This window comes from Sinocyclocheilus anshuiensis, unplaced genomic scaffold (assembly GCF_001515605.1).
Source record: "Sinocyclocheilus anshuiensis isolate Anshui unplaced genomic scaffold, SAMN03320099.WGS_v1.1 scaffold1237, whole genome shotgun sequence".
NCBI lineage: Eukaryota > Metazoa > Chordata > Actinopteri > Cypriniformes > Cyprinidae > Sinocyclocheilus > Sinocyclocheilus anshuiensis.
The window spans coordinates 451,173-464,859 of NW_015553581.1; the positions used below are offsets into that span (position 1 = coordinate 451,173).

At 41.0% G+C, this 13,687-nt stretch overlaps 2 protein-coding genes across 4 annotated transcripts in view; both read left to right on the forward strand.

Annotated features, from left to right (window-relative positions):
• The window catches only part of LOC107668372 (bone morphogenetic protein receptor type-2-like), a 71,837-nt gene extending 65,147 nt beyond the window's left edge, over window positions 1-6,690 (forward strand). For both annotated transcript variants that reach the window (XM_016460212.1, XM_016460213.1), the window contains exons 10-13: window positions 397-533; window positions 1,055-1,227; window positions 2,672-3,987; window positions 5,101-6,690. In XM_016460212.1, coding sequence (XP_016315698.1) covers window positions 397-533; window positions 1,055-1,227; window positions 2,672-3,987; window positions 5,101-5,393 — 1,919 coding nt within the window. In that variant the 3' untranslated portion in view covers window positions 5,394-6,690. The remainder of the gene's footprint in view (window positions 1-396; window positions 534-1,054; window positions 1,228-2,671; window positions 3,988-5,100) is intronic.
• A 2,437-nt stretch (window positions 6,691-9,127) lies between these two features.
• The window catches only part of LOC107668400 (protein FAM117B-like), a 51,514-nt gene continuing 46,954 nt past the window's right edge, over window positions 9,128-13,687 (forward strand). The window contains exons 1-2 of one of the 2 annotated variants that reach the window (XM_016460267.1): window positions 9,128-9,603; window positions 9,646-9,997. In XM_016460267.1, the coding sequence (XP_016315753.1) occupies window positions 9,316-9,603; window positions 9,646-9,997 (640 nt within the window). In that variant the 5' untranslated portion in view covers window positions 9,128-9,315. Of the gene's footprint in view, window positions 9,998-13,687 lie in introns of both variants that reach the window. The other variant, XM_016460266.1, reaches the window with a different exon arrangement.

The window sequence follows — 13,687 nt, forward strand, 5'->3', positions numbered from 1 at the left end:
AAGTGCTTTGATGATGGTAGCAGAGATACTTTGGGGTTTGGGATGAATTTAGCGATGAAACTTCTTTAAGAGAGTGTAGCAGCTTTCTAAAATCCTCTCAGAGAAGTTGTTTCTTAGTTCATCCCTGTCAAAAAATATTGGCCATAGTAATAGACATAGACATCTTGTTAAGCATCCTGGCCCATCCCAGCCTTAACCATTAGACATCACACCACCCCTTATGTCCGTAACCACTAGGCTACACCACTGGGTTGCAACAAAGACTCTGTTGTATACTGCTCATTATGTTCATGAAATATGAGTGTGCCTCATCTCATTGAGTATTTTTCAGTAAATTCTAGTGAGTGCAAGCGTATAGAGGTCTCTACTGACTGACTTTCCTTTGTTTTTTTGAAGGGGAGGCAGTGCCAGAATACCAGATGGCCTTCCAGGCAGAGGCAGGGAACCACCCCTCCTTTGAGGACATGCAGGTGCTGGTGTCCAGAGAGAAACAGAGACCCAAGTTCCCAGAAGCCTGGAAGGAGAACAGCCTGGTGACTGACTGATACAATCTCATTGTGTTCTTGTAATAGGAAGTGGTCAAATTATTGCTGCAAGATCAGCTGAAGCTCTTTCCCAGCTCTATATTCACTTCAGTTAATACAGTTCCTTTTGTTGTTCTGTTATCCAAATCATATACAAGTGGAACAACATGGAAGAAAAAATGCTGAAAAAGACCATGAAGTCAGAGCCGGTTGATACTGGCCAACCAAGCTGTTGACCGCTGTTGAACAGGCTGAATTAGTCTCATTTGGTGAAGCTGGTCAACCAAGGAAGTTTACTGGTTAGGCTAGTTAACCATTCCGTTAGAGACACCAGCACAATAGCACACAATATATGCCAGTCTTTTCAGTTCAGTGTGTTTACAACAGAATCTCAAATGATCTTGAGATGCAGACATGATGAAATCAAACATGATGAGCACATGACAATGTAATGGCAACCAGCCACAAGAATAATGGCAGCAATTCTATCGTCTGTCTGTTTTTGACACATTCACTCTCCTCTCTCCCAGGCCGTGCGCTCTCTCAAGGAGACTATGGAGGATTGCTGGGATCAGGACGCAGAGGCTCGCCTGACAGCGCAGTGTGCAGAAGAGCGTATGGCAGAACTGCTGCTGATCTGGGAAAGAAACAAACCCGTCAGCCCCACTATCAATCCCATGAGCACAGCGCTGCAGAACGAGAGGTCTGACCACACCTCACACACTCTCACAGCTACTCCTGACCGTCTCATGAATAAATCAGTGGGCTGTGTGCTTATTACACACGTAATTGTTCTTGACTGGGCTTATTGTAATTAGATTTTTTTTGGTATGATCCTTCAGAAATCATTCTAATATGATGATTTTGTGTTCAAGAAGCATTTCTTATTATCATTCTTATTTTTAGTTAGAGAAAGTACATTTTATTTATTTGTATTAGTTTAATAAATGACAGCTTCAAGTTTCCATGGTATAAGCAGTAAAATCCATGGCTAGGTTTGCATTAGACAGTTTTAATGCATGACAAGGAGGCAAAAACCACCCAACACGAAGTGCCTCCACCCTTTTATTACATGAAAGGTGTAATATATATATATAACCTTTTATAGCACAAAATGATTGCGCTCCCCACACAGAAACTTATGGATTATGCATACTAGTGGGAACATTGCTCACAGCAGGAAATCCGACATTTGAAATCTTGATATTTTTCATTGAAAGAGGATTTTTTTTTTTATACATTCACTCTCCTCTCTCCCAGGCCGTGCGCTCTCTCAAGGAGACTATGGAGGATTGCTGGGATCAGGACGCAGAGGCTCGCCTGACAGCGCAGTGTGCAGAAGAGCGTATGGCAGAACTGCTGCTGATCTGGGAAAGAAACAAACCCGTCAGCCCCACTATCAATCCCATGAGCACAGCGCTGCAGAACGAGAGGTCTGACCACACCTCACACACTCTCACAGCTACTCCTGACCGTCTCATGAATAAATCAGTGGGCTGTGTGCTTATTACACACGTAATTGTTCTTGACTGGGCTTATTGTAATTAGATTTTTTTTGGCATGCTCTCGGCCTTTCCTAAATAATGCAAAGGAGCTGTGTACGCAATTTATCATTGAACATTTGTCTGATGTCTTACATATTTCACTGAATTAGGTGTACTGAAACATAATATATTACTCACAGCAGAATCTTTAAGCTAATAAATGTAAAGTATAAAAAAATTATAAAAGTTTATGTATTTTATTATTTTTTTAATAAATATACATTATAATTCATAGATAATGTAGCTAGGCATAATAAGTGGGATAATTTACTGTCAGCCAGTCATTTTTACAAAATAATATAATAATAATATATTATACAAAATATTACAAAACAAGGGTAATTTATTCTTTAGGGTATATGTAAGGTATATACATATTATAATAATGTTATTATATAAAATAATGTATACTTATTTAATTTGTTAATAGCCATGTAATAAGTGGGATAATGTACTGTCATCCAGCACATATAACAACATAAACCCTCTCAGGGTCATTCTTGATAATGACCTGCACATTGTCCTGTATTTACAGCACCTTTAATTAAATGGACCATCTGTTCTCTGTTTTGACCCCTGTTCTCTCTCTCTCTGTTCTTGTAGGAATCTCACCCACAGTCGCAGGGCTCCCAAGATGGGCCCTTATCCAGATTACTCTTCATCCTCTTACATCGAGGATCATGAGGGCATGGTGAAGAACCTCCCAGGCGACGTCTCCACGTCTGGCACATCCTCTGTGGGTGGCCTGGGCGTGAGCGGCATCAGTGGTGGCGTGGCAGTGACGGGAGAGAAGAACAGAAACTCTATCAACTACGAGAGACAGCAGGCTCAGGCCCAAGCTCGGCTGCCCAGTCCAGAGACCAGCGGCACAAGTCTGTCCGCCACAACCACTACAACGGGCCTCACGCCCAGCACCATGATGACCACCATCTCTGAATCAGGCCACTCGGAGGAGGCCGGAGCCGGGGGAAGCGTACCAGTGTGCCTTCAGCTCACAGAAGAGGACCTGGAGACCACCAAACTGGACCCTAAGGAGGTGGACAAGAACCTGAAAGAAAGCTCTGATGAGAACCTGATGGAACATTCGCAGAAGCAGTTCAGCGCTCCTGACCCGCTCAGCTCGGGCAGCTCCAGCCTCTTGTTCCCGCTGATAAAACTCGCAGCAGAAGTGACTGGTGGATCAGGAACTGGCAGCCAGGCCGATTTTGGGGTGGGCGGCAGTGGAATGGGCGACACTCCTACAGCCATGTTCCCGCTTCCCAAACAGCAGAATCTCCCCAAGCGGCCCACCAGCTTGCCCCTCAACACCAAAAATTCTGGCAGGGAGTCCTCGTCATCACGGTTTAAGTTTGGCAAGCACAAGTCCAACCTGAAGCAAGTGGAGACGGGCGTAGCCAAGATGAACACTGTAGTGACAGTTGAGCCACACTTGGTCACTGTCACTAACAACGGACCCAGTGTCCGTAGCGGTGTTGGAGTGGTTGTTGTTAATGGATACGGTGGGGGCAGTGGCGCCGGATCCTCTGATGCAGTTGGTAACACAAACCCAGCCGGGCCACAGGGTGACGGTGGTGCCCCTCTGCTCCAGAGCCAGCTAAGTGGAGAAGACAGCCGTCTCAACATCAACATCAACTCCAGTCCCGACGAACACGAGCCCCTGTTGAGGAGAGAGCAGCCGGCAGCGCGCGATCACTCCGGCCGCACCAACTCCAATAACAACAACAGCAACATCCACACAACTGCCTCTGCCACGATTCATACCTTAGTTCCTGTAGACGCCCAGATGACATTAACCCACTCTCCAGGGGCACCAGATGGAAGGGATGATGGCGTTCCTCTGAGACAGCATAAGCCCAGGAGACCTGAGCGGCCAAATTCACTGGACCTGTCAGCAACTTCCCAGGATTCTTCTCTTCTGGGTAAGACCTGTTTTAGTTTAGACCTGAAGTCACTAGGTTTTGGAATGCCTTAAATGCCTCCTGCCTTGACAGCATTTGAAGGTATCCTAGATGCTCTCCAACACAAATGCTGTTCCAAAATAGTGCTAGCAACAACAATTTCTTTTTCTGAAAGAGATTGCTTATGTTTAGCAAGGATGCATTAAATTGATCAAAAGTGACACTAACAGTCTTACTGATCCCAAACTTACAATGTGTTCATGTAATCCTGTTGTTCATTTAAATTAAAGCAGAACATGTTAATCTGAGCGTTCAGTGATATTGTGCAAGTTTACATTTTTATTTGCTGAATTATTGACATTCACCATGAATTATATGTAGTATAGATTATTTGAGCATTGATGAAATGTTATTTTAAGGAAAGCTGTATCACTGATCAACAACGTCCCCAGGAGCAGGGTGGAGGAGCCGGTGTGCGTGTCAGCCAAGCTGCAAACAATAACCACCCAAAAGAGGACGCCAGTCTGAGTTTTCCCATCTGAGCTCACTATATCCTGCTTTGCCCAGATAATCAAGAGCACACCTCCTCAAAAGCTAAACGTTTCGTAGAAAAAAGGATGAGTAGCTAGTCGTACTTTGTCTCCCGCTCTCCTACTCTTTATGGTGGAGTGTTTAGATGTTGAGAAGGAAGGAAATTCCACTGGATTGATAAGAATCCAGAAAACATTCGGCCTCAGTTGGCAACGGCGATAAAGAGTAATGCTAACAGACAGATGTGAGTGCAATGACGCGTCTGTTGCTGTTAACTGAAACCACTGGAGTAGACTCTAAACAGGAAGATGAAAAAACAAGAGTCACGCTGCCCACGTGTTTACATTCCACATGCGGACTCGAGCGGAGACATAAACCGCCCGAACCCGATGATTCAGACTCGTGCGCACACTGAGAGAGTTAGTGTGGGAAAGGTCAACCACAAATTTGAGTGTGCTGAAATACTACTCTAGCGCTTCACTGGGCGGGATGTTTGGAGCAGCTCTGCTAGAATTCCTAATAGACATATTGCAACACACACAACTGTTTTTCATTGCCATATCAGGGATGTTTGTTAAAATGTGACCTCTTTCTCTGTTTTAGATGAGGTCGTGTCACAAGAGGGAAAAGACGGATCGGCAGAGAAGATTAAGAAGCGTGTGAAGACACCTTATTCTTTGAAAAGGTGGCGTCCTTCTACATGGGTCGTCTCTACAGAAACGCTGGACGGAGAGGTGAATAACAACGGGCACAGCCAGAAGATGGGGACGGCAGTCTCTGGAGGTGGTCACCCAAGTTCTGGCCAATCAAAATCCAGCATCGCTGTGTTCCTGGTCAGCGGTGGAACTGCAACCGCCACTCTAACCTCCGACCCGCCAGATATGACCTGCCTGTGAACTCTCATCTCCGCTTTTCCTCTGAGGACGAGCCCAGATCAGACTTTGAACACAGGAGGGGTTTGTCTATGCTATCGTGCTCCAAGAACTGATCCAGCTGATGACCGAAAAGAGAGTTTTTGGAAAGCAGACTCTTGAAGGGACGTAATTTGGCAAGCACTTAACTTTGTCGAACTTATCCAACTTGTTTTGAAGAAATCGCTTTAAACCGAACCCAGCTATGCAGCAACATTGGTATAAAATGCTTCCATTTGTTTTTTTTTGTTTTGTTTTTTTCAATCAAGTATGATTCTTGTATGGTTGTTCTTTCATTTGTTGCACTTTTTTTTGTAAGTAATCTTAATCACAGATCCTCCGACCATGATAAAGACTGGTCTTAAAACTGAAAGACGTAAACGACAATGTGTTGATTTAACAATCATTGTAGATTGGGCGAAATTGAAATCATGTCCATCTAAAAAAGGTATCCAAGATTAAAAAAAAAAAAAAAAGCAGTGGTCTTTAAGACAGGGTTGACTGCATCTCTAATACCTTTTAGCCCACAATACATTCATATGTTTTAAATTTGTTGTACGTATCTGTGTAGTCAGTTTTTTGTATCATATTTTGAAATGTGCAATAGACTTTAGCTTTGAGGTGCTCCATAAGACAATTTCATTTTGCCGCTTTTGTTTGTTTCTTGTCTTTAGTTTATTATCTTGAAGCGCTGCTCTTAGCAGTGGCAATCCTGTGTCCATTCGGCTACCCTGACTGCTTTTGAGAAACATTGAAACTTCTTACAAATGACAATCCTACACCTTTTCATCAATCCCCATCACTCATGAAACGTTAAGTAAATGGAAAATCTTGGGGTGTTTGCTTTAATTACTGGAAGTTCATAACAGACAACTTCTCACAAGCTTCAACGAGGACAGTAGGTTTTTTCTGTTACACTACAAGTCAGGCATCAACCTTGACTGTTTGCTGGAAATCATGCTCTCTGAAGACACTGAATAATCAAGTCCCTCTCTGCACATGCTCAGTGCAGTTTTACCTTTGTGAGAGTTTCTGCTTTACGGTAACGGAGCTCCTCGGATCACAGCTGAAAAGGCATCAGTCAAACGAGACTTTTCACTTCCCATGTCTGCCAGGACAATGGACGTTTGCTCGGTGTGCTTCAGAAAGCGAACATACATACGACCTGAACAAAATATATACAGTATGTACAGACTGAAGCTCACAGCTACTTTAGTTCGGTTTTAGCTTCTGGTTAAGATAAGCTGACATGATTAGTGTACATTAAGAAATCATGATTTTATCCATTTTAGCTGTTTCTGAAGTTATTTTTTTTTTCTCTTTATTTTTTTAAATGTTTAATTTATGTAGTATCCAGGGCCATCTTCATTCTCTGGGTTTATTATTCTCATGAAATCGAATTGGTAAGTTGTTTATAATCATTTAAAATTATCTTATTTCAATGATACTTTCAATCAAATACATCAGAAATGCATGTAGTTTCACCCTTCTTTTGCAAGTCAATAATGTACAGTTGACGAGGGATTGAGCCTTTTTTGGTGCCACTAGAAATACAGTCGTAAAAGAACGGCATCCTCATTTTGAAATCATCTACGAGAGCAAATGATGTTTGCAAAAATGGCTGCCCACTGCTCCGGGTGTGTGTTCACGGTGTGTGTGTGTTCACTGCTGTGTGTGTGCACTTTGGATGGGTTAAATGCAGAGCACTAATTCCAAGTATGGGTCACCATACTTGGCCACATGTCACGTCACGTCACGTCACGTCACTTTATTTGATCCTACAACTGCTGCCTTTTGTGGAAAACAAAGGACATGAGCCATTCAAATAATTATTCCCTCATATAGCCAGGCCCTGCTTCCCTAGAAATACCAGGAAAACCAAAGATAGCACATGTTTGATCAAGAGTGTGGGGATTAACCGTGATTTGGCACACACGTTATCTTTGGACTTTGTCCAGTGCAGAGTGGGGAACTTTCAAAAAGTCATCTGATATGTCCCTTCCATTGGATTTTTCTTTCAGAAACCAGATGATACAGTGCAGTTTAGTTTCTCATGCCCTCTTTTCTGAACCAATCAGTGCTTCAGTCTGGCTTTTGTATATGTTTGTAATATAGGCTAACCTCTGTGGTGTAAATATACAGTGCATTTGTATGCACATTTACAGACTCATCATCTGTTGCTTTGGGACCAAGAACAACGCTACATCTGTTAGATTTATCTGAAGATAAACACAGTAACGTTTGACTGTTTTCAGCTAGATACGTCAGAATGCTGGAGTCAGAAGATTGTGAACTGAAATGAGAAATAATAGCCTAACAAAAGACTAAACAAACCTCCAGTGCTAATTTGAATAAAAAGAACAAACGTTTGATTTGGACCAAAGCGTTGAAGCTAAAACGTTAATGAAGCTGAGTCATTGGAAGTGTAGTTTGATCAGGACTGTCCATCTGCTACATGTTAATAATGCAAGATGTTTACACCAGAGCCTTTGTCCAGTTTTACAGCACATTGTTGAATACCAAATCATTTATAGATACTACATGCCTTGTTTATTCTTGAAGCAGGCCTCGAGAAGTCAGACTTTTTTTAATTCAGTCAAGTTGCAGGAGTGTTTTAACTAAACCAAGTCGTACTCTTGAGTTTAAAGTGAGTCCGTTACTGAATCCTACATCGATTGGAACTCACTCGCAAAACCAAACATGAAAATGACAAATGGCTAACAACGTGTCCCCTAAAACACAAACTTTGAGTATCAGCTGTATTTTGGGGTGCAAATGAGCGAATGAATGAAGGGTCTGTGTTGACAAGCTGCTTTTTGTCTTTTTACTTTTGAGTTCATATTGAAGCTGAAGTCTTCATTTGGCCCCTGCCTAGATGGATGTTCAAAAAAAAAAAAAAAAAAAAAAGCAAAGCCACTGACGTTTTCTATTACAGCTTGTAAAGTGAGCACTTTGAGAAAAAAAAAGAACAAATGATAACTTGTGCTTTTAGTCTATTCAGAAAATGTTTTAAAATGCCATTTAGAAAATAAAGCGTGCTGTACAACCCGGCATTACTGAGTTGATTAAAGATTATATTAATGAAAACCTGTTTATGATGTTTACTTGTAATTTGTTTCCTCTTAACTGGTAGAAAACGTACAATTTTTAGGATCGTTTATAAAGTTCTTGCACTGAACTTTAATTGTATTAAGTGGCCACATGAGGGTGGTAAAGGCAACCACAATACCATGACCAAAATCATGTGGCCCCACACAACAGAGTTTCCATTCAGGTAACAGTGCAAATCATTCAGATAATAGTTTCACTTTGCCGTATGTACGCATGGATTGATCTTCTGTATTTAATTTGGTGTTTAAACACACACAAATACATAACATGGTATTAGTGAGCATATGAGATTTACTTCTCTTAAAGAAACTAACTTTGGGGAGGGGAAAGGGGAGTGATAATTTAAGAATGAATGCATATTTATTATACTTTTTACACAAATGTGACCACTGACCATGATTAATGAGACAGAAAATACATTAACAAGAGAGTTTAATTATCACATAATTATCATCTTCTTTGCGAAACGGTTCTTCATAATAACACTACGTGCATTATAAATCAACTTTACGGAATCAAAGAATCCACCTCCTAGCCAATCAGAAGTTGAGAGGGGTGAGAGAACAGCCAATCAGAGTGGAAGAGGCAGAGCTCTGGATCGAGTTCGCGGTGCGTGGCTCTGACTCTCTCAGTTTACTTGAGCTCGAGAAACGGTTCGGCTACGCCAGCCCGAGAGCAGAAAACAGACTTTACATGGCGTGACAAGGGCACCGAAGAGCATTAACCACCGCAGACTGCCTTAAACGTACGTTCTACGTGTTTATATTGAGTTTTGTGTCATTTCCCGGCGAGCAAAATGTCTCAAAGGGTTCGCAAAAACGGATCTCCGACGTCTAACTGCAGCGGAGTGACCGCGGGAAACCCGAGCGGATCCCCGGGGATCAGCGCCGCTGGAGTGAGTTTACTGGGTCGCCTGCTGCCCATGAAAGCCACGGTTCCCTTCCAGCTGAAAACGCAGACACCGCACCCTCTACAGACACGGACAGTCCTCTCCACCGGTAACGGTAAATGCCGCAGCCGGAGCCCCACGCGATCCCTCTCCTCCTGTGCCTCAAACGTTTCTGCAGCCACGTCCACTTCCTCTGCGACGTGCTCACAGTTCATCACAGCCACAGCTGTTTGCTCCGCTCCCTCCTCATCTTCTTCTTCTTCATCTTCTTCATCATCTTCATCCTCATCCAGAGCTAGCCCCATTATCGCTGGGCACGCGTCAAACCCCAGAGCGTCCCACGCGCAGGTACCTGTGCCAACCTCGTCATCACCCTACACAGGTGTGCACCTGAGCCCCCAGTGCTGCTCCCCCTCTCAGCAGATCAGCTGCAGCTCGGACACTTCCGCCCTTACCGCTCATCTATCAGCCTCTCCGTCTTCACCCTCGTCGCTGTGGTCTTGCGGTCACAGGGCCAAACCCCTCCTGACCCCTGAACATGACAGACTGTCTCCAGAGAGGCTCAGTCCCAGCTCACCTGTCTGCACAGGTAAATCTACAGTCTAAAGCAGTTGATTTTATAGGAGGCCAGACCTGATGGGCCTGATGTGTTTATTTGACATCACTGTTGTAACTTGTAAACACACATACAGTCCATGTGGTTTGTGGGTGTTACATCCTCTTTCTGGAGACTTTCTGAAAGTGTCGTAGTAGAACGGTTTACTAGGTTAATAACCTAATAATGTCACTGTCATATTGTGTAAGATGCAATAGATGCTCATGAGGCTCATTGCATTACAACTAATTGCATTAAAATATGTTTCATATCATATGATTTAGAACAGCGACCTGTTTCACTAGAACCCCCCTCCCCCCATATAGGCTGAAATATTTACATTTTTAGCAATTTAATTCAGTTACATTATTTTAATACATTAAAAAAAAGAATAATCTAATTCAATCATTTTAATTCATTTCTCATAATTCCTTTTATTTTTATACATTAATTTTTGTTGTTTTTAACCCATAAAATTAAATAAATTATGTTTAATGAATCCTTCATATTTAATTTAATTTCTATGTATTACAGAAACGCTATTCTAAAATCTAAAAATGTTATTAAATATTTAAAAAATTAATAAAATTAAATATGGAATGTTTTTTATAATTGTATTAAAATAATCTGTATTTTGATACATAAAAATTAAATTAAAAACAATAATTTTATTCATCCTATATACCACAACTGTACATACAAATGTTGTCTTATTTCATATATAATGTGTGTGTGTGTGTGTGTGTGTGTAGTTTAGTCACATGTCTTATTTTTTATTATCTGTGTGTTGTTGTTTTCTCTGTGTACTGGAAGCTTCTGTCACCAGAACAAGTTCCTTGTTTGTGCAAACATACTTGGCAATAAAGCTCATTCTGATTCTGATTCTAAGGCCCCCTTTGAAGTTTTCTAAGGCCCCCTAGTTGGCCCCAGGCCCCTGTTTGAGAACCCCTGAATTAGAATACATATTGGTTGCTGGGGGCAAATGATAAATGGTCAACATAACGCTTTATATTAACTTTAAGAGGCCATTAACAAACATTATGGGCACATGTATAATCCAGTCAACTAAAGATTCTTATGAGCTAAAGGTTAATTTGTTAACAAATATAAAGCCGGTTAATGAAGGCAAAGCAGCCAGTACATGTCCAGCATACATAGAAACTTCACAAAGCATCCCAAGATGCACCTCATGAAGCTGGCAGAATCCAGGTAAATGGTGGCTTCATTAAATAAGCTTAAATGCAAACGAGTTTTGGTTTTATTTAATTCCCATGTATTTGTCTTTCTATATTTCGCAGTTTTTATGACTATATAGTATTCAAAACTGTGGATGAAGTATTAATGGATGGGTGTCTGCAGATGTTTGACTATTTGCTGCCTATACTTGAAGCTTCATTATGTATCAGACTGTTTGAATTCTCACTGATGTACTGTATAACTAACTAGTGATATGTTAAGCATTATATCAGGTAACAGGAATCGTTGGTGTTTGCTGCAGAGTATAATGTCTCATTCATAAAATAGCTTGTGGGGAGCCATGCTGAGAGAGGGCCGGTCTGGCCGCTGTTGTTTGAGGTGCTGCTTCAGAGGCTTATCTCTATTGCTGACTGGTAAGAATGCAGATGTTTGGTGGCCAGTCGCTGGTTTGGCCCTTTGACTCTCAAAGATTTTATCAGTTTGCCAGCAAGTGTTGCACACTGTGTTTCGGTTACTGTAACTGTTTGAACTGGCATTGTGACCGGTACCACATGTTTTCAGAAAATGCAATTTCCGCACAAAGGGAACACATTTACACATTTTTTCCACTTTTTACTTGCATATATTCAGTCAGTCAGGCCCAGAATCTGCTGCATTTTTAGGGCGCACTCACAAATCGCGTCTGACACACCAGGATTTTTTTGACAGCAGCCCTATATATTTTAAAGTAATTGCTGGTTGAAATGTAAGCAGCCACTGATCGTGAGGTTATCTGCCCCAAAAAAGACGCAAAGAGGGAAAGGTAGTGGTTGTTGGGTTGGGAGTGTCATCCTTTGTGTCTTGGCCAAGGCCCAGTACTCGTTAGTTTTAGTAAATTACCCATGATTCTCTTGGAGCCTCCTCAAACAGACTCTGAGGTCATGTGTATGTCTTAGTTATGTTTCTGTGCTAGTCCAATAATGACATGATCTGTCTGAACAAGAGGAAAATTGATCTTGGGCCCACATTTCACTCCGGGTCAGAGATTCATATGCCTGTTGGAATGCCCTTGTGATTACTGTTTTTAGTCTCCTGAGCCATGCCTCCCTTTTTCACTGTGTCCTACTGAAAACACTCCGTTCTGGTATGTCCAGTCATTTTCCAGATCACCAGACTTGCCTAAGATCCCATGAACATCGAAACACACGAAAGGGACAGAAAAGAGATGGAGGAAATTGGGAATTGGGAGATATCTTGTCTAGCCATGTGCAAAACTGTATATTTTCACAACTCACTGTGCTAGTAACCAGTCAAGTTTGATTGAACAACTTGTCAAATTAATCAGACTTAGATAAGCTTCTGGTTCACCTGACCTGATCAGATGCATTTTAGGGAATGTTCACTTAGGACAAGGGATATTAAAATTCTGGCTGATACCAGTAATACGATCATGATTTTCATGTAATGGCATAAACCGTTAAATAGCTGATATAAAAATGATATATAATTTTATCTAAATAAATCAAGAGTAAAACAAAAATCAGTTGTTTAGATGCTGTATGTGATTTTAGGCATTACTACATTATAATGTACAGTATGAAAAATGGATATTCATGAAATTCGCCAAATATTACATTTAACAGTGTTAATAAATTCTTATTCGTAAATAATGTTTTTAAAGAGTAACTTTACCCAAAAATGAAAAATCTGTCATAATTTACTCACCTTCATGCTGTTTCAAACACATGAGAAAAATTAAGACTTTTGTTCATCTTTGAAACACAAATGAAAATATATTTAGTTAAACCTGAGAGAAGTCCATTCCACCAAAACTTGGATGCTTCAAAAAGTTTATATAGACATTAGGGATGCACCGATACCACTTTTTCCAGTACTCGCCCGATACCGATACTTTTATTTTTGGTACTTGCCGATACCGAGTACCGATACCAATATTTTTATTGCATGTGTACATTTTTAAAAGATTGGGTACAGAAACCAAAAGAGTATGTATAATGTTAGTTGGTTAACTTCATTTATCAAATAGATACAGTCAAACCAAAATTTATTCTGACACCATCAACATTTCTCACATTATCAGTTTATTCGCTATAGTTTAGAAAATGGTAATAAAATATGACAAGAACTCAGAGTTAAACTGTGTCAGAACAAATTCAGCTTGATAATGTTAATAACTTTGATAGAAAGGTATGTAATAGATTACAATCAACCAAAAATTATTCAGACAACTGTTAGTATGACAGTATTTACACAACTATCAATATTTAGTCGGGCAGCCCTTAGCCTTAATGACAGCCTGTAGTCTCCTGGGCATGCTGTCATCCAGCTTCATGCAAACCTCAACTTCAGTGTTTTTTCCCAGACTCGGTCTGAATCATTTTTGGTCCCAAATTTGTATCAATTTTACTGGTAGTTCACTGTATGAAGAATTTTTGGGTATGATTTGTCACAGTTTACTTTATTTTGCTATCCTCACTTTACATAAAT